Source organism: Aythya ferina, assembly GCF_964211825.1.
Source record: "Aythya ferina genome assembly, chromosome: 18".
NCBI lineage: Eukaryota > Metazoa > Chordata > Aves > Anseriformes > Anatidae > Aythya > Aythya ferina.
In genome coordinates this window covers 2782724-2806475 of record NC_140317.1, presented here as the reverse complement: position 1 = coordinate 2806475, position 23752 = coordinate 2782724, and the positions used below count along the sequence as shown (strand labels likewise).

Sequence of the window (23752 nt, the reverse complement as noted above, 5' to 3'; positions counted from 1 at the left end):
TTCAATACGTTGATGCCCCTTCACTCTGAAAAGAAAGAGGTGCAGGACAGGACTTCTCCATGTCTCTGCTCGCAGCTTTCCCACCTGTAAGCTGCCAGTAGCAGACACACAGCCCGAGCCTCCTTGCTGCTGGTAACAAAACGTGGTTACCCTTAGCGTGCCAGCTCCCGTCTGCCAGAGTCAGCAGATGACTGTGGCCAGACAAGTCTGGAAAGCCCAGCCCATCTTGCTGCCTCCCAGCTGAGAAGAACCAGATAACACAGGAGGCTTTGGACCTTACACCACGGACCAGCCGCACAGAAACAGGATCTTGGCGCCCCGCCGGGTACTTGGCTCCTGCTCCTGCCCATAATGACAGGTTTGGTGCAACCTGAGGGGAAGGGAATTGCTTTGCTGGAGTAAGGCTGCTGGAGACGTTCCTGCATCTTGAGCCCTTCCCCTCCAGGTACACGGGGAGCTGGCGGTGCCCTGAGCCCTGTCCCAGCTGGGCTGCACTGGGCTGATGGCATCAGGGGCTTGGCGATCCGGCACCACGCTGCCCGCGCTGCCCTGGGCCAGCAGAGAGGAGCTGCTCTTCGGGGCTGCCCGGGGAGCTCCCACACACAGTTTCTGTTTGTATTGTCCTACACAAGCACGAATGTTTTGCCTGTCTGTCCCGCATTCCAGTGGTTTGATCCTGCCTTCCAAACCACAGTGAGCACTGCTGCAGAGCTTGTAAAACCTGCTGGAGTGTTTATTGCTGCATAGCAGCGAGCTTTGAATCCAAAGAAAAAGAGGAAGGAATGACTTAATTCCTTTGCTCAAGACTCCGTTATTAACAGCTGAGATATTTCAACCAGAAGGAATATGACTTGCATGGTGTTTGATGGGCAACACGTGCAGATACCCCCAGAGCCGGTCTAAAAGGATGTGCTGTGAGCAGTAATCATTTCCAGTGGCACATAAAGAATAACAAGCAATCATCCCGTAAAATGCCTGTCCCCCATTGCATACCGAAACAGCTCTACTGCCAGTCCAGGTGTGGCAGTATCTAAACGACACGGCCTTTAAATCATCAGCTTAGTTAACTGTCTCTAAGCGTTAACATTAGGAATACAACATTTTGCTACAATTTCAATTTATGACAGAATTCGCAGTGCCTGCAGGAGAAATATTTACTTCACTTGCATCACTTCACAGACTGGCTGCCTACGCTGATCTTTAAACAAACAGTATCTCGAGAGCTGTTGGCTATAATGCCAGACGTGATACCAGATACTCATTCTCGGACAGAATACATATTTTGTGCTATTTGGAGCCTGTTTGAAAAATTAGGGCAATGACTGGGAATTTGAATGTGTCCAGCTGGAGCCATCCAGGCATTTCTAGAAACGATTGCACTCTCACTTTTGAAAATCAGGCCTCTGAACAGAGTTTTAGATTGGACACTGCAAATGAAGAAGCCCGAAAGACCTGGCATTCCTTGGAGAACATTGATTTAAAAGCTTGAGTCAAAAGAGCCTCCTAGATAAACACTTGAGTTGGAGCTGAGGGCTTTCTCCTTAATCAACATCCGACAAATTAAAATGAACACAGAAGACTGAATTTACACAACAAGTTATTCATTAAAGAAAGGGACAGAAGGGGGCAGGGAAGAACAAGAGAGAGAGCACACAAATGAGCAGTCACACAAGCAAGAATAGGCTAAGAGACTGCCAGAAAAGGTGGCAGTAACAAAACACCAGTGTTACAATAGCCGGGATGATTTTCAGAAGTGATGAATACTTCCACTCCAAACTAAGAGGAAGAGGAAATTCTTAGCCCCCCCCAAAAAAAAAATAATCAGACCTATTCATTCAGTGCTAAAAAGGACATCTGGAGGATCTGGTAAATTCATACCAGAGAGTAAAAAAACAGTTCTCTCCTCTAACAGTACAAATGCTTTAAAACAACCCTATCTGTAAGCAGAAAGGACCTTTAGGACGGGCCAAGGAAGAAGCAGCCCAGCAGCTCCTGTGCCAGCTGTTAGGGAAAGTCTGGGTATTTCCAGAGCAGGATGGCACCATCTGCACTCACACTCACGATGTACTTGTTCCCAGGGCAGATCTTGAGACGGGTGATGTTGCCGCTGTGGCCCACTCCAACATGAGTCACTGTACCCTCCTTGTAGTCCCACATTTTCACCAGATGGTCATCACCACCTGCAGCGGGCACAAAGGAAGAACAAACGATTACACAGAGTTCTGCTGCTTTTTGTTCCCAGCTGACAGGCAGGGGAATACTTTGGCATTCATTGAACGTAGGAAGGGTGGGATACACTGTCTTGAGCATTATGGCAAAGCCCACTTCTGCTCAGCTGAAGCAGAGTCAGCGGCCGGTAGAGGACTCAGGACCTGCACCAGCAGCACCAGTAAGCTATGGCCAGCAGCTGGGACCAGAGCTGAGGGCCTTCAAAAGGCTCTTAGCCAGCGCTGGCTTACTGGGTTAATCTAAAACCTGGTGCTGACACAAAGCCTGCTGTTGTAGCTACAGTCAATAAATACAGTACCACGGCTCCTCTATGCTAGCGCTAGGTTCCCAGAAGAGATGTCACGGCGCTGGGGAATGTGTTAGCCTGAGGCTGGATGAAGCCTGGAGCCACACATGCTTGCAAACTAACAGAGAGCCAAGCTTCTGGAGGAGGACACCTGAACAAATCATCCAAGTGCACCGTGAACATGAGGAAACTACATGAGGAGCAGGGCAAGGTGCAACCCTGTACTCGCCTGGGGACATCTGAACCTCGTCTTAACCTTTAAATTACACCTTGCAAGACTGAACCATAGCATCTGCCAAGTCTGAATCACAGCCTTTTCCAAAGTATTTTTCTTTAGTGATTCATGTTATTTTGCCTTTTAGCTGACCTTCCTTTTAGTTTTTTTCTTTCTTTACTGAGACCCTTGCCTTGCTCTTCCTGGTTTCCTCTTTCCTAGTTTCATCCACCCACTCACCTGTGACAAAGTACGTCCCATCTGACGTGATGTCCATCCCATTGATGGAGCCCGACAGCGAGCCTTCCAAATCTCTGATCGCAGAGCCATCATACACTTCCCAGTATGCAATCTAGAGAGCAGACCAGAGATGAGAGCTCAGTTGTACATAAATAGCACAAAGATTTCAGTGCTGCCCTGCAACACAAACTTCTATCAAAGCATGGGAGCTCCTTCACAAGCCCCTGCTTGTATGCGAAGCCTTCCCTAGGTCGCATGGCCTGGCTTTATCAAGGCCTTGTGTGATTCTGGCTGTTTGAAATGTCTGTAACCAGACTTTGTGTTCTAGGATTACTGCCAACAGAATTCCTGGAGTTTTGCTTACCCTTCTGTCTGTCCCACTGGTGATTAGCTGATACTCTTCAGGATGGTAACACACACATTTGAACAATGTGTTGGCTAGAATCATTTGTTTTCTTATAGAACGCCTGCAAAACACCCCAAAACAGGATAGAACAATAAGGTCAAAAACCAAATATTGACTGCCTGAACTCTCTCCACCTGTGCTATACATCAGATATCTCTTTCTAGTTGGATACTTTCAGGTACTGGTCCAACTTCAGGATTTCATGAAGCCAGTTTAGGCTCATTGGTTCCATTTCCTATCACAGCTGCCTTGTAGGACTTTTGATCTGCCATCACACGAAAAAAAGATTTTTAGTCCAGAATGCTTTCTAGGTGCTACACACTACACAAGAATATTGCTACCCCTATGACAGTACAGAAAATCTAGAGACCTGCAATAGATGGACCAGAGTCATACAGTGCTGGAAGACAGAGCTAGCTGGAAGGAAATCATTCGCTCCATCCCCTTGCCTGATACACGATTTGATACAACTAAACAACTTGGGATCAATGCTTGTCTAAACTTTTCTGAAAAGTTTCCAGTGTTGGACCTTCTGCTTTTCCTGACTTGACTGTTCTTTCTAGTAATTTTCATTTTCTAAGGCTCTTTTTCCTCTTCCTCCTCACCACGTTGTGGTAGGACACACTGACCCAACAGTGACCAGCGCTTTAAGTGTGTTGCGGTACTCCTCTGTCTCCTTACACAATATCCCAGATGATGCACGTTCCATCGAGGCTGGCTGTGACACACTCTTCGTCATTCTTCTTAAGCTTAATGCAAGACACGGTAGAGATGTGCTCCTTCAGAACTGTTTCCAGTTTGCGAGTTTTCTCACCAATTGCCCAGACTCTCACCTGAAAATCAGCAGCAAACATCAGCTTTAACTGCCTGGTTCTGAGCTCAGCAGGATGCCCAAGGCTTTCCTAAACTCTGCACTTCCCTTATAACTTGTATGGCAACTGAATCTCAATGGACTGTCATTATTTTCCCATGAGTTACTCATGCAGCTGACTCATAAAATTGAGCTGGGTTCATAGAATCACAGAATGGCTCGGGGTGGAAGGGGTTTTAAAGATCATCCAGTCCCAAGCCCCTGCAATGGGCAGGGATGCCACCCTTGGTCGTCAGGTTGGCCAAGGCCCCATCCAGCCTGGCCTTGAACACCAGGGATGGGGCACCCACAGCTTCTCCGGGCAACCTGGGCCAGGGCCTCACTACCCTTACAGTGAAAAATTTCTTCCTAATGTGTAATCTAAATCTATCCTCTAGATAGATTCCTGAGAGTGTAATCCAGTTGGTTTGGAAATTCCTGACTGTTAATCCTAAAATAATGTTTTGGCGAGCCCACACCCTCCCATGTTTCAGTGTACTTGCATCTCAGTCAGGAATAAGCACCTAGTCCATGATATATTTCTGGCAGTGCTTTAAAGATCAAAGAGCAAGGCTTCTGAAATCACATTTTAAAAAGCTACCTGCTATTTGTGGTACTTATAATGCTAGTAAATACAAAACAGCTCTTTTCATCTTTGATGTGAGGTATGTGCCTGAGAGCACCTCTTTTCCCAGAGAAGGTCAAGGCAGAAATCTTTCTGCTTTGAGGACTTGATTCTTCACACCTTGCATTTACTGTCCCACTAGTGCCAAGCTTCATGGTATCAGCTTGCGTTTACGTTCCACTAAGGTCAAACGCTGGTGCAGATTTAGTAATTTAGACGCTGGGATCAAAAGCAGAGTGCTGACCTTCCATGTTTTCAAGCCTGATGTCGAGTTACCCATGGGATCTGGATGTCCAATTCCTGCTGGCTACATGACCGGAGCATCCAGACCCCTTAAGAAGCCCTGAATGTCACAGCTTTCGGGCGATTGACTCTGACAGAACCATTAGCATTTCAGAACACCTCTTTGTGTTTTGAATGAATGCTGCAAGTGCTCCCCACAGTTCTCATTTCTGCTTAACCAACCTTCTAGCTTTAATTCTGTCTCAGCTGTCTTTTTCAATTCAGAGATCAACTAACCGCAGCCTGTGCCATTCCGTGTGTTCATATGGAATCTAGGTCTCCTATCTCCTGCATCCTCTAGCGCTAATCATCCAAGGTACTTAGCTGTTCTTTTATTAGTGAAGGGTTGAAGTGGCTCATCATCTCTAATGTCTTTATGCCGTTAGACAAGGCAGTGCTGCTGCTACCACTCTACGGGAGAGCTGAGGCACAGAATGATTCTGAAAGATGGTTCTTTGATTAGGATATTAGCCTGAGATTTGGAAGACCCAAGTTCAACGCCTCACTCTTCAAGACTTCCTGTGCAATCTTCAGCATGGCACATGGAACACCACCATCAGGGTACACAAACAAAGCAGAAAAGCAGATAAATCCGTCAGGATACACTTAAATGTCTGGTTCTGAGCGCTTGCCAGACTGTACAGAGGAAGTCCAAAAGAAAGAAAGAAATTGAATATGAGCCAAGTCTAATTGCTGTATTTTCTCCTATTTTTTAAATCATTTAAACACACTTTGTTTATATGATTTGTATTAAAAATAAGCAGTCTCTTTTTCAGATTGAAAGAGGCTACAACTAAATGCAGTGCATGGAGTAGCCAAAGTACATGGTATTAGTTTTGTATTGCTGGAAGAAAATTATTGAAGTGCACAAGTATGATGCCTAAAACATGTTTCCTGATTTGTGTTATGTGCATTGGAACATTTTCATAAATGTATTATAAGCCAAATTATTAGTCTTCTATTAATATCACCACTGAAACCAGATATTACCAACCCAGAAAATTACTAAGTTGCCCACAGAAAATATAACCACAGAAAGTGAATTTCATGCTATTAAATGAATTCATACAGGTCATATTGGACACGACTAGGACTTCCAAAGCAATGACAGGAAGAAAATCTGTGTGAGAGCACAGTCAGACACAGGTTTGCAAACAATGACAAATACAGATAAGCCAAATATAGGGGAAGAGACATGAACAAAGAGGAGGATTAAGAGCATGTTCTACATCAGAAGGATTTTCCTAGACTAACATGCCAGAAGAAAATGGAGCATTGTTTCATATTATACCCTCTGAGAACAAGAGATCTGCATATATCAAAGGCTAATATTTTCAGACTCAGTCCTCTGCTCAAGTGGAAGCTAAGAATAGCTCACTCTCTGACTAAGCAGTTACAGACAATTTTCCCAGGTCCTGTGATGAGAGCACAAAGCTGCTCTGGGTTTTTAAAGCAAAATATTACCTGCCCTTCACCTCCTCCACTAACGATCCTTTTACAGTCATTTGTAGCAGCAATTGCTGTCACTCCCAAACTATGGGCATTGTTAATCACATACATTAGCCGTCCAGTCTCTGGCATGAAGGCACGGATTTTTCCATCGTTCCAAGCTGATGAATATAAAGAAACAGATTATCCAGGCGCAGAGACTTTCCTCAAGCTATTGCTTTCTTTTCTGGTCCAAATTAACCCTTTCTTATTAACTTCCTTTATACTACACAGTCCCGCATAAACTATTAAAAATTAATTCCTTTTTGGTTCTGGCTGTGGACAAATTAGTTTTGTAACAGTGGAGGGACAGGACAGCATTGCTGCTCTAGAGCTGTGGTAGGTCCTGTGTAGGCAACTTGCACATGGCAATGGCCAGCAAATTTACATGAAAATTGTTCTATGTACATCACAGGTTAATCTGTTCCATATGCCAGGGTTAATATTTTAGAATTAAGTCTTCTGAGTAAGACTGAACCGAATTCTGAACTGCTGGAATTCACATCCCAGGCAAGGTCTCAAAATCTCGCCTTCCACATAACACCGTAACTGCAGCCCCAAGGTACCCGGGGGCTGGGAGCAGAGCCCCTTGGACCAGCTGCAAGCAAAGGGGCTTGTGGGTCACAGCAACGAACTGGAACAATTCCCAGGTCAAACCTTTCTTCATTCTAATACATTGATGACATTTATGAGATTCGGCAGCACTTACAGAACAGACTCACATGGGCCTGGGCTGCCCGGTACCTGAAATGATGCTCTTGCCATCCTTCATGAACTCTATGGCATAGCAGGTCATGTTGGGGATGACAATCCGCAGCAGCTCCCTGTTTTCTGGGGTGTGCCACACACGAATGTCATTTTTGGAGCAGGTGGCAAACAAGTCGGAAGTTCCCCTGGGGAATTCAGAGAGAAGAGCTAACGAGAGGAGGCAGACAGCAAAAAGCTTCCGTCTCAGATCTTAAACCATCCTTTAAAGCTCATCTGTTTCTAATGTACAGCTGTAATCTTTTCAGTACGGATCACCATGGTTAAGACTGAAAGACCTTTATTAGAACAATTCCCCTGGTTAGGTTTCTATGCAAAGATTAATTTTAAGGAACAGGTATATTAAACTAAAATAACTCTTCCTGCTTTAGGTGAAGTTTATTTCCCATATTCAATCTCTAGAAATCTTCTATTGTTGCACCTAATAGAGAGAGAAGTGAGTGCTGAGGTGCTGACTGCTGAGGTTTAACATCAGGGACTAACAACAGCCGTGTATTATAAGGATGTCATTTTTGATCTTGCTTACTGGATGGTTCCTATTCAACGCTGCTGAAGGCAATAGAGAAAATGGTAAAAGCCTGTTCATAATATACTTGGTATATACGTGTGAATAAAAAAGACCTTCTGCAATGTTACAAAAGCTATGGGACCAAAGACTTTGAAATAAGCTCTTAAAGTATATCAATAAACAAGCAAACAAAAGGAGACATGAGGGCATGCTTTTATACCACCACCACTTTCTGCAGGATGAGATTAACCCTATCTGGCAGAAAATGCTACATTCATTATGCATGAGGACAACCAAACCACGTCTCCCCTGGATATGACAGAGTGAAATCTAGAGAGGTGCCACATCCTTTTGCTCAACATCACCATCAACACCTGGAAAGACAAACCAGTACAGGGGAATCTGGCCCAAAAAAAGCATAGCCTCTTCCAAGCCAAGCTTGTGCAGGTGCTTTATAAAGCAGAACAATGTCAGCAATTCAAATGTTCTGAAATAAGCCAGAACAGGGAAATTAAGTCTGTATTTCCAAGTCAGTGATATGCGCTGTTCAAGAGCAGTTAACATATAAAGAGTTTAAAATATGCATGTAAGGATATAGCCCTGTAGCCCTTACAATCATCCCCAAATCCAGCTCACCCAAATACCTCTGTGACACAGATGTGCAAGGTGGGTATATTAGCGTCAGATTACTCTAAAGCTCCAAATGATTTACTCATTAAATTGGAAGGATGTGGATTTTTCATGCTGGTGACAAGCAGGGACAAGGACATTTTGCACTCCCTATTAATACCCTGCACTCTTTGTTGTATCTTGGTAAGATTTGATACTTTGTGCTGTGTCAAGAAGCAATGCAACAACAACATGCCAAATATCAAAACTTCCTTCAGGATCAAACTGCCATTCTCTGTTGGGGGAGGAAACAATGGTTCCCTTGTTTTTCATAAGAACATCATGATTCTACTGTACAGAAAGGGGGGATGTTTGCTGTGTGTTCACAAGACAAATGCAGACAGAAGACACACCACAAGCCTATAATTTAATACAGCATGCCATATTGTCGAACGTGAAATTCTAAGTGTGGCTGAGACCCAAAAAGCCTCTCTGAACAGCTACGTTAGTCAGGTTTCAGCTGATGTTCCAGGTGGGTAGAAAAGCAGACACCTCTACAAACCCTAGCAGCAAAAGGACATACAAAAGCAGATTTTTGAGATTTACACTAATGGCAGACTAAAGTTGCCCGGGTCTCACAGCATCAACCATAGAAGAAAGGGGGGAGTTTGCCACCACTGCTGTTACCCCAAAATAAACAATTATAGCCCCTTAATTTAGAATTCTTCCTGTAGGTCAATGATTTTTCCAATTCTCAAACAGAACTGCTGCCTTTTGTACTTGCGCAGTCGCTCACTGTCACTCTTGTGTTTCACTGGTAAGTGCCAACACTGCCCGTACAGATCACCCCCTCGGGATGTTAATAGTCTCTGGGTTCCCGATCACTGAAAGGTGTTACACGGGTGTCCTGGCTTCATCGCCAGCCAAAAGCATCCCAGTCAGTTATACTCACACAGGAAAAACGATGTCGTTAACGGCTTCATTATGACAGGCAGCAATCAGCTCCTCCTTAAAGGCAGTGTAGTTAATTCGATACATCTGGCACATGTTTGTCCCCACAAAGAACTGGTGCCCCTGGCCTCTGCATGTCAGGGAAGTGACACCACCTTGAACTTGAATCCTCCTGTCAAGAGAAAGCAAAATCTATTCTTGCTTAAGTGCAATTAAATATCCCATATTCAAGAATATTTCCATACACTTTAGATCTTTTGGGAACACTTTAAGTTGTACAAAGCTAGGCTTTCAGAACTGCACCCCTAAGTTGGCTATTTGAATGATGCAAAATGACTGTCTGCAAGCCCAATTTCCAAATCATCTACTGAAGAGTGAAGCCTGCAGCTTCCTATTCTGTATGCAGAAAAAAGCCTTGCAAGGACTCTAGCACTTTGAGACGTGCCTATAAAATTAGCGAGAGCATTCCTTTACAGTCCCATGTCCTCCAACAAACGTTTTTTAAACGTCAAATATTAATCTTCCTCAGGTGGTGTAAAACATAATTTTACTGACTTAACAGATCTGTCTCAGTTCACACCAATTCGGGATCTAAATCCTAATGCCCCAAAGGAAACACTGGTCATTTAAAATGAATTATGAGAAGGGCAATGTACTTTTATGCAGAAGCATACACTAATTTTCAATCTGTTTCAAATTCATTATGCTAGAACCATCCTGTCTATTTTAACAACATCTATTTTATCTACAGGATTGAAAAACTGATTTATTTGGATTATGCCATGCCATAGAAGTGATTAGTTCTTGCACCCTGAGCCTCAGGGGGAAGCATCACCTCTACCCTCTGACTCTCCCACCCACAAACTCACTTCACTGCTTTGTAGTTTGACCCTTTACAGAGAGCCACAATCCCTTCTCCGGTGCCGACTATTAAATCTCCCATCTTCAGCAAAATCAAAGCTGTGATTCCCTAGGAGAAAACAGGATTAAAACACAATTGGATGGAAGAATATCTGTATCGATGCAGCCACGCTGAATAGCACAGTGGAGTGTTTAGCGTGCTCCCTGTGGTGGTGCTCATGCCACTCAAATGTGCCTTTATCAGTATTCTTCGGCTGACCTGAGCTAAAAGTGGTTCTCTAGAGGGAAAAGGAAGAAAAGAGTTATTAATTACAAGCATATATGAACATCTACGATACAAGTGTTTAAAGAGCAAGTAGATAGCAGCAACATCAACCCCTCAGCGCAGCTGGGACCACGTATGTGCCTACGCATCCTTACCTTGTTCCAGCAAGCACTACACACAGTTTGTGTCAGTGCCTCCACTTTGCCTTCCACTGGTTCTTTATCTATCAGATGTGAAAACGACAGAAGATAAAACTCAGCCAAAGACTGCTTTTGGGACAGATCACAGAATCACAGAATCACAGAATTTTCTAGGTTGGAAGAGACCTCAAGGTCATCGAGTCCAACCTCCAACCTAACGCTAACAGCCCTCCACTAAACCATATCCCTAAGCTCTACATCTAAGCGTCTTTTGAAGACTTCCAGGGATGGTGACTCCACCACTTCCCTGGGCAGCCTGTTCCAATGCCTCACAACCCTTTCTGTAAAGAAGTTCTTCCTAACATCTAACCTAAAACTCCCCTGGCTCAACTTAAGATCCTCTCATCCCCTCTCTGTCTGAAGTATCCAATCCCATTGCCTGCATGCTAATAAAATACACTTGTCACAGAAAAGCTTTGGAAATTAGTCAGCCCATCAGCACAGGTTTCTGCTATTTACTAAGATGAGTAAACCAACAGGAGATGAGCCATTAGGAAAAGCAGAAATGCTTTTCAGTGGCTAAAGTACCAGACTACAGACAGAAGAAAATCAATCCTCAGCCTTACTACAAAATTTCCAGAATTAGAAAAGTCAGTCTCTGCTTCTGTTCTGCTGCCTGTCCAGTAATGGTAGTCTCCTGTATACAGAATCCCAGAATCACAGAATTTCTAGGCTGGAAGAGACCTCAAGATCATCGAGTCCAACCTCTGACCTAACGCTAGCAGTCCCCACTAAACCATATCCCTAAGCTCTACATCTAAACGTCTTTTGAAGACTGCCAGGGATGGTGACTCCACCGCTTCCCTGGGCAGCCTGTTCCAATGCCTCACAACCCTTTCAGTAAAGAATTTCTTCCTAACATCTAACCTAAAACTCCCCTGGCTCAACTTAAGCCCATTCCCCCTCGTCCTGTCACCAGGCACGTGGGAGAACAGACCAACCCCCACCTCGCTACAGCCTCCCTTGAGGTACCCATAGAGAGCGATAAGGTCGCCCCTGAGCCTCCTCTTCTCCAGGCTGAACAAGCCCAGCTCCCTCAGCCGCTCCTCGTAGGACTTGTTCTCCAGGCCCCTCACCAGCTTCGTCGCCCTTCTCTGCACCCGCTCAAGCACCTCGATGTCCTTCTTGTAGCGAGGGGCCCAAAACTGAACACAGTACTCGAGGTGCGGCCTCACCAGAGCTGAGTACAGGGGGACGATCACCTCCCAAGCCCTGCTGGTCACACTGTTCCTGATACAAGCCAGGATGCCGTTGGCCTTCTTGGCCACCTGAGCACACTGCTGGCTCATATTCAGCCGACTATACAAGGCAACAGATGAATTCTTGAAAATCTCTGACACTCCAGAATAGGCTGCAAGAGGAATGAAACTACATCTGTGGGGGTCAAAACACTCAGAACATTCCCACTAGCTTGGGGGAGCAAATGCATGACTGAAATGGAAAAAAGAAAAAGAGAAAAGAAAACAAAGGAGCTTTATGCTGTTAAAACTGGGACTGAACACTACCTTTTATCGCAAAGCAAGCATGTACAAGAGGCGCTTCCACTCTCACCAGGAGAGCAGGAAACCATTGCCACCAGTTGTTCTGGATCAGGCCAGCTCCAGGCTCCAGTGACGTGGGGGGATTCTGCTCAGCACGGCACGATGAGTTGCGATATCAACTCCAACAGCAGTTGCTGTGACCTAAGTTTAGAAGCCCTATTGCCAGCAGTTGTGATAGTACCAGCAGTTTTTTTGTGATAATACCAGCAAAATTAAACACTTGTGGAGTGTTTAAAAAAATGTATGCCAGAAAGTGTTAATTTTCTGTTGTGGAAAGGACTGAAACTCTACGGAAGGTGACAGAGGAAGCCGAGACAGAAGAAAATAGAATTGACATCTGAGCTATTTAGAGGTGGATGCTATTAGAAAGGATGCTGCAAAAGCCACAGAATCTGCTGAATTTGGAAAAATTACTTTGGTTCAGTTATCCAACCAGCTCATTTTTTTAAATTCTCACTCGTTCTTTTTGGAGAAAAAGAAAACAAAATCCCTGGAAGTCTTCAAAAGACGCTTAGATGTAGAGCTTAGGGATATGGTTTAGTGGAGGGCTGTTAGCGTTAGGTTGGAGGTTGGACTCGATGACCTTGAGGTCTCTTCCAACCTAGAAAATTCTGTGATTCTGTGATTCTGTGAAAATATAACTGCCTAGAATAGATTAATTCCTTGTTCTGTGTTTGTTTGTTTTGTTTGTGTCCAGCAGCTCAGCAGTAATAACACAACTGAGTGAAGTATTTCCAGCCATTTGGCTCTTCGCACTTAGGGGCCCCTGGGCAGCCTTGCATCTGCCTGCGCTGTGGGTTAAGGACTACTTAACCTTAAAACCGAATAAACATGGATTACAGGGGAAAAAAAGGTTGAAAATTATTATTTTTTTTAATTTATAATCTAATCCAGCTGCATTTCTTCATTAGTCTAATTCCACCAGTAGCATATCCCAGTCTCCTGTAATATCGGCACTGAAAAACAGGAAAAGCACTGAAAAACGCTGCACCCACAGAGGATTTGATGCCATGCTAGCACAACACCACCAGGCAGGGAGCTAGGTTTTATGCAAATATTCTTAGCAAAGCCACAAGAAGAAAGGGTTATTTTTTATTAATTAAAATTATCAGAACTGTTACTAAACAGTGTTTTGCAAAATTTCCTAGGAGGCGTTGGCAGCATTTTGAGTCTCTTATTACCACAGGCCTGTCAACTTTCTTCTGATCTACTATTTCATTTTTTTTTCCTGGTAGAGACTGCCATCTCAGATGACCCTTGGGTTTAGCATTATGGCAGCTGGCAGAATTAGAAATCAAGCCAATGACAATATAGTTTACCTGATGACAGTTCCCTGCTATTTGCTAATAAATTAGGGTTTTCACACTGCTCTGAGTTTTTCAAGGCATTGTCTTCAGTTCTTCCAATCTGTGAGGGGAGCAGATATACTTAAGGAAAAAATAAAGAAACACCTTGAATTGACCAGAATTCATTGCTGGCCAGAGTTTGCTTTCAGCCTGAATTTAATAATCGTCCTTCTTCCTTGTCCAGTCTGTTCTTTCAATCACCATGAACAAGCAGCTCTGGGAGTTGCACTTGTTGTTCATGGAGTCAGGCAGTTCTTAGTAATGATGCCATGAATGCTCCGTGTTATGATACTAACAGTCCTTCTGTAGATGAAATGCAGAGGTTAACGCAGGAGGTTAAAAATATCACCATTCATTATTTACTTCTTACAAAAAAAAAAAAAAACACTGCTTTGAAGAGCGATTATAAATAAGGCACAAATCCAGCCTTCCCCTTCCCGGCTCACCCCTGCAGGGATTCTTGCTCTTTGTCCCGTTCTGATGTCTTGCAAAGTTCCCCAGTGCTCTCTGAACTCTTCCAGCACACCTCGTTTAAATATTTTGTTTACAATGCAAAACACCCTCCTAATTCTGAACAGCCATCTGCAGTGGTACATCCCACTTTGCATCTGAATGGCAGCCTTATAGCTCCTCGAGCCTGCGATGGGAATAAAATTCATTTTGCTGTTCACTCCAGTATTTATAGACATCACAGAAATGCACTTGGTTTCATTTAGATGGTGAACAAGTTGCTTCACACTAGCGAAGTGCCACTCCTCTTCAAAACAGAAACAAAGAAATCTTCAGATCACGTCTGTATAATAAACACATTCTTATTTATCAAAAGAAAGTTCCTCTAAGGTCGACCAAAGCTGTTTTCAATAAACAACTTCTCCTGACCCAGGCAGTATCTGAAGTCATTTAAATTTCTCTAAAGTCATGCTTGTCATGGGGTCGCCACAGATTCCAGGCTCAGAGTTTCATGGTATGCCACTGGCTCGTAATTCCTGGTGTCACTGAGGAACAAGGCTTGCAGAGGTACAAGAGAAGTCCTGACCATGCATCTTTTCAGACAGAACTGCAGTGAAGTGCTGAGGACGGCTCCACAGGGGGAGGCAGGGCAGCTCACGCCTGCAGGGAGCAGGGGGACACCCGGTCGGGTTGGGAGGGTCCGTGCCCATCCCAGGTGACAACGTGCTCTGGGGCAGCCGTGCCTTGCTCCAAGGGGCAGGGCTCACCCCTGACACAAGCAACGTGGCAGCTCTGCTTCGTACTGCGAGGGAAGTAAGATTTTTTTGGTACAAGAAGTACTACATGCCACAGATAAAGATACAAAAGATGCCTCGTGAAATATGCACGGCTCTGCAAAAAAACACCCATCACGTCTCCTAGGGTTAGCAACATGATGTACTACATTTTGTAAAAACAAGGATGCGTATACTTCTGTTTTGATAAATGCTGTGTTTTTTACTTAAAAAAAATACCTGCAAAATACTCTTCTAGTATTGAAGGATGTGCTACAATTGGAAACTTCTGTCATAAAACATTAGATTCTATTTCTGTTTCGAGAGACTTGCTGACAGCCTAGTGACAACATATTATTTGTGTGCAGGGATGTGCATCGGGTGGGTGGAGGCGGAATCGCAGTACAAAGCTAGAAAGGGAGAACTGGAGAGTGTGAGAGCGGAGCTGAGAGCAGCTGGAGATAAAGAGGCACCAGCACATTCTCACTGACCGCAACAATACAGATTTGCACGGACTGTGATGAATGTCCCATTTCAGGCGTACAGAAACTGCACTGGTGAGAGTCAGGGAAGAGAGCAGAAGGAAACGATCATTTTGAGCAAGAGGGCAAAGGAGGAGATTGGATGGAAATAACAAATAGTCTCTCCAATGTGCACGTCTTCCTGCCTCTCCCTCCTCCCAGAACAACCAGTGGTACTCTTAAGTGGCTGTTGCTACTTAACACTAATAAAACAACATTTAAGTCACATTATTGCCTACCAGATCAGGTCTCATCCACAAGGCTGGCAGAGAGCTGTGACACCCCCTTCTGGAACTTCCCCCTAGCATCTGGTCAGTCTCTTGCACAGCAGAAGGTCCCCTTTTTCTTCAGCTTTGTGCTATCAGAAGCAATGCCAGCTGAAGGTAGTGATTCTCCAATGCTCCTCACAGTCTGGATGGGACTGTGGTCTGGCCTTGAGTCTCTACTTTTCACTCAGAGGCCCAAGGCTCTCCTTTAACTCCCAAATTGCATGGCATCATGCTAATCACCCTATTTGCTCGCTTCTTTAGTAACGATCTCAAAAGCATGTTTTCTGTGAAGGTTTGTTTCAAACACACTTGGTGCCTTTGCCTCACTGCAGAGGGCAAGGGAGCTCAGGACCTCATGTGGCTTCATCCAGGTGCTCCAGGAGAGGCACATGTAATGCCAGACACAGGAGTCAAAGCATGCCAGCATTTAAAAGAGGGGATATTCAGTCTTCAAGACTTCAGCATAAAAAAATGCAGAGATCAGCCAGGACATGGGTCCCATGTGGATGCAAGACACTGCAGGATGACTGCTGAGGACGATAGTAACAGCATACAGTACAGGTACACCCACAAGAGTTCTTATCAACATTACAAACTGTAAGACTGCTGATTATTTATCAGGAAAGCAAAATATGTACATTCTTGTTTCCTAATATGTACACAGAATTAAAATACTTACATACAATGCGAGTGATAAAAACAAATATAGTAACTTCTCCAACAATCTAAAATAGATAAATATTGAAATATATTTTTAAAATCTCAGTGGCTCCAAGTTTTCCCAGAGATGTGGGCATGCATTTGTAATGCAAGAAACACGGCACTGTACATGGGCATGGATGTGGTTTGTATGTACGTGTGTTGGTACAGGCAAAGTTCAGGAGATTTGGAAAAACAAGTCCGGAGTAGCTTTTTCTTTGGGGTTTACTGATGAATTTTTCTCACAGTTTTTGTCAATCCTGTATGTGCTCTCAAATAATAATGTCCGCTTCTTTCTAGGACAATTTCCCCATAGCATCCATAGCAGTACTTCCATCTGTATTGCTTCCCTCACTGCTCACTGATTTTCGTGGTTTCTAATAGAATCACAAAATACAACCTCACGCAAGAAGATTTTTCAGGGAAGTGTTTGAATTTTTCAAGTACTACCCCCTCCACTGGCTATAAACCAAGAAGCTCAAAGAAGTCATTTAACAGCAACAAACAAAGAGAAATCAAGAGCAAGTGTTCCAGCTGTTCCTGTTTGTTTATGATTACAGCTCCCTGCAAGCAGAAGTCTCAAACAATGGAAGGCCAAAAGCTCCTTGTTCAGCAGACACTCCTGTCTGGGGATCGTTATACTAAGACCCAGGAGTCCCAATTACAGACAAACAGAACTACTTTAAAGGAGCTTTGAGGTTAGGAAGCTGAGCACTCAGAAGTTAAAGTAACAGAACCAGTGTGCACTGCTCAACCTTGTTTTGTCCCACTTGTGCATAAGCATTATAATAAACTCTTTAATTATATCATCTAGACTATCTTTTTCAGTAATACCTCTGCTTCATCAGCGGGGAAGCTGGAGCTACTACAGACATCAGTCAGGATGGGTATAATGTAATAACGTGATGAGAGAACACACATGTACAAAAAATCCAACAGATCACATCTTGACTGAACAGCCATAATGTGGTCCAGAAGAACTAAATTCTACGTAGCAGCCTCCGCCAGAATTCTTGTGATGCTGAGCAAGTCGTTTAATAGATTTTTCCAAGCAGTATTTAATTGTCTGCTCCTCAGGTGCCAACACAGACTCTGGGGACTGACTTTCAAAAGTATGGGTCACTGGAATCTGTGAATAAGGTCAATTGGACCTATGTCTGAAAACATAAAAAAGCTATATAATATCAAATACTATGGGAAAAGGGTAGAGATAAAACCTCTCAAAATGGGTGCCAAAAATAAGCATTTTTTGTGCTTTAATTTCTGTGTGCTTTAGTGCAAGATTAGTGCCACAGAAATCTCACCAAAGCCTAGTGGGACTCACCAAATCTCACTACTCTGATCCCACCGAAGCTAACTATTCAAACCTAGTTTTGAAGTCAGCACCCAGTAAGGCAAGCCTGAGGTATATATTATCCTCACTGCTTACTGCTTTAAAGTTTTGGATACTTGGTTATTAACTAAATGCCATGATCAGGAGAGTCCCCTGAGCAGACCAGCACCACAGGACCGCAGGGCAGCTTGGCGTTGGGAGGAACCACTGGAGCTCATCCAGTGCAGCCCTCTCCTGCTCAAAGCAGGGTCAATGACAGCACTAAGAACTGAAAATAAAAAATACAGAGAAAGAATAAATTCTGTTTTACAGATTGTTACACAAGCCACTGACAGCCCTGGAACATTCAGCTCTGCCACACGATTTCATCTCTGAAGTTAGGGGGGGTAACTGAAGCCAAGCTATGTTATTTATCAGACCCAGCAAAAATGAAACAGGTTTTTCTTGTGAATTCTCGCTGTACTTCCAATACAAAGAAGCACGCTGCCTCTTTCAGCTGTGCTCTTAGCAGTTTATGAGGCTCTGCTGTAAATAATATCTGCCAAAAATTACCCTGCTGCAGGTGTTTTTTCAGCTGAATCCATTCTTGATCCACTCTTAACCTACAGGCAATTCTGCTGGCACAAACGGGGGGACAATAAACTGCAGTAATAGCACAGTATGCACCTATGATCTCAGGAGTCTTTGGTTTCATTACAGGAACCACATAAACAAGGCACAGTCTATTCTTTTCTCCCCTCATCTTTCATCTCTTCAGTTTGGTTTTATTCTGGTCCTTGCTCCCTTCCAGCTGTGAATCCTCATTGTGCTCCCGTTCTGGTTTCTCAAAGACTTGTGGTATTCTCTTCTCAGTGCTCCAACCTGAACAGCCACCGTGTCACACACACCCACACCTCTTGTCCTCCCTGATGCAGGTTAGTTTGTGAAAAAGCTTTGTAATGATTCTCCAGGAGGTTGCCCTAATTCCAGTCACCAATAAAGAGGAGGATAAGGAAAAAATTCAAGTCACAGAGCTGCTACTTACCAAGCTAAACTTCTCTTTAGGCCCATACTCAGTCATCAGCTTGTTGTTTGTGTTCACTTTCAGGATATCACCACTTGATGTGCCAGCGTAAAAATAGTTATCGTCATCTGCTATCTACATGAAAGTGTTAAAAAAAAAAGAGAACACAGTCCAGATACTGAGCAATTTGTCCCAACTCTAGCACTGTACTGGATAAATAGCTTTATTTAAGTGAATTGCCAGGATTTACTCAAAGGGCACATAGCCAGTGCTTTTAGCCCATTGCACACAAAGATCCGTAACGCTGCTCAATGTACAATGTTTTCCAACCAATTCTAAGTAACACTTTGAAGAAAAAGGGGAATTCTCTGGGTGCTAAAACCTCTGACTAAAATACAAGCTGCTTCTTTTCAGAAGCATCCAAAACACTTTTCCCAGGATAAAGAAACGATGGGAAACCACCTGTCAGGAGCCAACATTTAGCAATTTCATTACCATTCTGAAGTTACAATTGGCATTTTTAGCATTACTAGAAAAGCTCATGGTCTTTTCTAGTCTGTTGAGAGTTACTTAATTCAGCCAAATCATTTGTCTAAACCTTACCTTAAGACTTGTGATCACTCTCCTCAGTTGCCCTGTCTGGCATTCAGTTGGTCGGATTTTTCTGTTTGGTAGATCCAGTTCCCACACTCGAATGGTCCCACTGCAAGAAAGTATATAGCAGGATCAAATTCATACTTGGTACTGCACTCAGAAATATCCCTGTTCTTTCAGTACTAGAAGAATGAAAGAGTCTTTATGAGGTCATATTATCATGAAATTTTTATAAGGAGGAAAAAGAACAGAATCAGAGAGGCCAGGAATAAGTCTTTGTCTTTTCTGCTGTCTCTTATGGTAACTTTTTTCCAGATAAATCAAAAATCTCAAAGGTTCAGCAGAAATATACACTAGGATTATGGAAGGGTATGTTACAACCTAGACACTTAATTGCCCAAAGAGATAATACACCGTGGGAATCCTGTTTCTTAGAACAGGAAATGAGCAATACAGGACTCTTTCAACTATTTTCTAGCACTGTTTGATTGACAGCTAGGAACCAACAGAACATCTTCATGCACAGTCACCCCTACATTTAACGAAGTGTTAAAAATGCAAAGACCAGCATTTATAAGTGTGACTGCAGCCAAAACCATGCAAACCCTTCCTTGATTTAAAGGGAGATGCAGCTCCTCAGCAGGTTTAAGCGTCAGGCTAGATATACGGGGGCTGTCTCAAACGCATGTAAAATGTGACTTTTTGGATCAACTTTTGTTACAAGTCAGGGACCGATTGTACACTACATCTGTTGAGGATAGGAGATGATCCAACAACTTGCAGGATACCATTGTTTCTGCACTAATGAGGCATTGTTCAGAGCCGCTCACTGACTGCTATTGTTACACAAACACTGGGAACTAAATATTTTAAGCATTGCAAGGGGAATACTGAATACAAAATCCTGCTATCATGAACAGAAGTGGTGTGTGCTAGTCCCTGCATGCTGCTTTCAAAACACACTCAGGCAGAACAGGCAGAAACGCTTTAAAAGGCAAGCTGATGGATATTCATGTGTCCATTCCGAGGGGGGGAAGGGAGGGGGGGGGGGGGAAGCATGAGCACACTATTGTTGAACTTTCCTTGTACTTAAGTAAAGACCGTTTGTAAAAGGAGAGAAGTCTCTGTGTTCTTTTTCTCCAAAGAGTTCTTGTAAATAAAACCTTACTTTCCAGCAGTAACAAACATCTCGTCTCTGCATCCAGAGCACTCGACAATGGTTGTATTGCCCGCGCTCCGGGCCGAGGCAGGGCTCCCGCAGACAGCCTCTCTCTTTATGATGTCCCACACAACCACACTGCAAAGGAAGGAGGGGTTTTAAATAGCTTTGCTTTTTAATGATACTTAAAAACTTACCAAAAAAAAAGCAAGAATAAACTTGCTTTCCTGCAGTCTGTTCCCACAAGGATAAGCAATAAAAGTCACCTCATACATATTTTATTCGAGAAAAGCCTTAAGACAAACACATGGAATTGCAGCCTACATCCCTTGTTCCTGAAGAAGGGATATGTATTTGTGGTATTCCTCCTGCTGAGCAAGACTCAAATTATGTCTTAGGTAGAATCTGATCTAAAATAACTTTTTATTCCACTCTTAATTCTTCAGGACAGTATGTTAAATCAGCTAATAGTGCAGTTGACATATCGCTGGGTGACAAAAAAACTTCAGAATTAGCTGCTCCCTTTGTTTTCCCCTGCCCTGCACTCTAGGGTACCAATCCAGCTTCCATCAGACAGGATGGGATGCTGAATGCTTCCATCAGACAGAGCAGGATGCTCTAAAGATGTCAAGAAGGGGAAAGCATCGGATTGCCAGAAGAGGGAGGAGTGAGTACTCCCTAAGCAGCCTTCCTCAATGCCATACAAATGGTCAGGAGTTATGCATCAAGAAGGGGAAATACCTACCTGCCATCGTCCTGGCCTCCCAGTGACACAAGATAAAGTTCGTTTGGAGAGAACGCTAGTCCTTCGATTTTACCCTTATGAAGGGACAGCCGAGCAACTAACTCCTTCTTCCAAAAATTCCACAAAATGATGTCTGCCTGCAGTCCAAAGCAGAAGAGGTCCAAGTCAGAGCATCAGCTGTAACATGCTGAAGTGCTCTGGCAGGAAGCGAACTTTTGTTAGAAGCAAAAAGCTGAAGGTTAGCTTCTTTCCAGCCCAGTGTGGTATGGGAGGAATATGCTTCGGACCAAGTGCTGCACAAAATATTATTCCAACTTAGTTGCTAATTCCAATTTAGTTGCTGTGTTTCATTTCAGAATCAAAATTTACTGATTACACTGGAAGAGTATTTGACTTAGATTTTAAAATACTGAAAACCCTAATGCTTGATTCCTTCCTACTGCCTCAGAATCTTTTCAAATAGGCACTAAAAAATTAAACCATAAAGAATTTTAAATATAACATAATTTATTAATTAACGTCTAATGGGATTTAGGCTGGCACATGTCCACAACATTTTTGATAAAAAGAATTGGGACTAAGAAATCTCTCAACCTAGTTACCCTAATCCTTGGGGAAACGCTTAATGCTCCACCAAAATATAAAGGCACACCCGACAACAGAGTAGCCACAACTCCCCGTTCTCTGCAGTGTCCCCCCACTATGGGCATCTGTTTTTTAATAAAATTAAAAATAAGCAAGCGTTTCCCCTGCTTGGCAGGCCAACTCCATGCTTCTGGTCCATATTACATGGTTAAACATTGAGCATTACCCACCTTGAAGCCCATGAAGGTGACTTGTCCAGAGGCCACGAACGTACCGCTCCTTGAGACAACGATGCAGGAGACGTTGTTGGTGTGGCCGTGCAAGAACACCTGCTTCTTGCTGGCCAACTCTTGAATAACCACGGTACATCCCAGCGGGTAGAGAAGGTGCTCCTTGTTGGGGTGGCAGATCAGGCCAAATGGGATATGACCTACAAAAGCAAGGAAGTGAAAGAAACGCTAACTACCAACAGTCCGGGACTCAGGTAAATTCAACACCTTCACGCTGGTGGACTTCCTGATTTTGCTTCCCAAGAGAAACCCTTATTGCTGAAGGTTTACTCCACAAGGAGGGCAAAAACAAGAGGCTTCCAGCTCCCACCCAAAGCCACCCAAAACAACAATCCTCTATACAATTCAAGGGTCACCTTTACAAATTTTGGGCAGTGCTTCCTACCAGTAACAGGAGATTTAGCTGTCCCCGAGGTCTGAGCCTTTCACCACAGCAGGTTCTCCAGGCGCCCTGCTGACTTATGAAGGTCACATCGCCAGTTCACAGTGCCCTGACCTGCCTCAGACAGCTGCACATTTCCCAGGAAGCCGGGCACCCAGTGAGGACCCGTTACTGACCCCATCACCGAGTCATGGGGTTGTTTATGGCTGTGTTTTGTGCAACCTGATTTGGTTTTATTTTGAAATGAAGCTTGTCTCATTCTGTTAAGCTGGGTAACTGGAAATAAACAGATAGTGAATCCTGCAATTCAGTCAGACCCTGCCTGTTCTGCAACCCTTCTCTCTGAACTCTTGCCCTGCTGTCGGGGATGCTGTGAGTGGTTCCACTCTCAGTCAGGTGCAGGGCACCCCACACACCCACTGCCCTGGGCCTGGCACCGTCACCATGGCCCCATAGTCCAGCCGTGACCTACAGTGGCCCCTCTGCACCCCAGGGTGCCCTAAACCTGCCCACATACATCCCAAGCCCCTCACCTGCCCCACAGTGTCCTGTCTGCCCCTAAATCCACCTGCACCGTGTCCCATGGCCCCCCCAGGTGCCCTTTAGAGTGCCCCACACCCCCTCAGGTGCCCTATGGCCCCTCCAGCTGTCCCCACAGTGCCCCATAGGCCCCCTCAGCTGCCCCAATAGTTCGCTATAGCCCCTCCAGTTACCCCATGGTGCCCCACAGCCCCTCCAGTTGTCTCCTCAGTGCCCTATAGCCCCCCCAGCTGCCCCCATAGTTCTCTATAGCCCATGCAGTTGTCCCGATGGTGCCCCATAAGCCCCAACTGCCCCCATAGCTCCCCATAGCCCCTCCAGCTGCCCCCACGGTGCCCCCCAAGCCCTACCAGCTGCCCCCACGCTTCCCCCAGCCCCCAGACTCCCCCCACCCCGGGCGCCTCGCAGCCCTCAGGCAGTCCCGGTACCGTTGAAGCCGATGGCCGCCCGCAGCTCCAGCCCCGCCGCCTCCGTGCCCTCGGGCGCCGCCATCGCCTCACGCCGGAGCCGCGGCCGCCATGGCAACGGCGCCGGGCAGGGCTCGGCAGGGCAGGGCCGGGCTCCACAGAGGGATCCCGGCCCCTCGGGGGGATCCCGGCCCCTAGGGGGGATCCTGGTCCCTCGGGGGGATCCTGGTCCCTCGGGGCCACCCAGCTGCTCCCTCCCGCTCCCCATTTCCAGCCGCAGTGCCCGGGTGCTGTCACCTCCAGGGTTCAGTCGCCCCAAGCCGTGCCTGGCAATCA

At 44.8% G+C, this 23752-nt stretch overlaps 1 protein-coding gene across 1 annotated transcript; it reads right to left on the bottom strand.

The window, feature by feature from the left end:
• Positions 1–1584: 1584 nt before the first annotated feature.
• CFAP52 (cilia and flagella associated protein 52) lies at positions 1585–23532 on the bottom strand. The gene is made up of 14 exons (XM_084491833.1): positions 23438–23532; positions 22028–22227; positions 21213–21349; positions 20477–20605; positions 19318–19417; positions 18736–18849; positions 10323–10423; positions 9455–9625; positions 7365–7513; positions 6597–6742; positions 4057–4208; positions 3334–3436; positions 2970–3081; positions 1585–2180 (listed from the first exon to the last, which is right to left on the bottom strand). The coding sequence occupies exons 1-14, from the start codon at positions 23499–23501 to the stop codon at positions 2005–2007; spliced, it is 1854 nt and encodes a 617-aa protein (XP_084347959.1). The 5' UTR covers positions 23502–23532; the 3' UTR covers positions 1585–2004.
• Between the last annotated feature and the right edge of the window lie 220 nt (positions 23533–23752).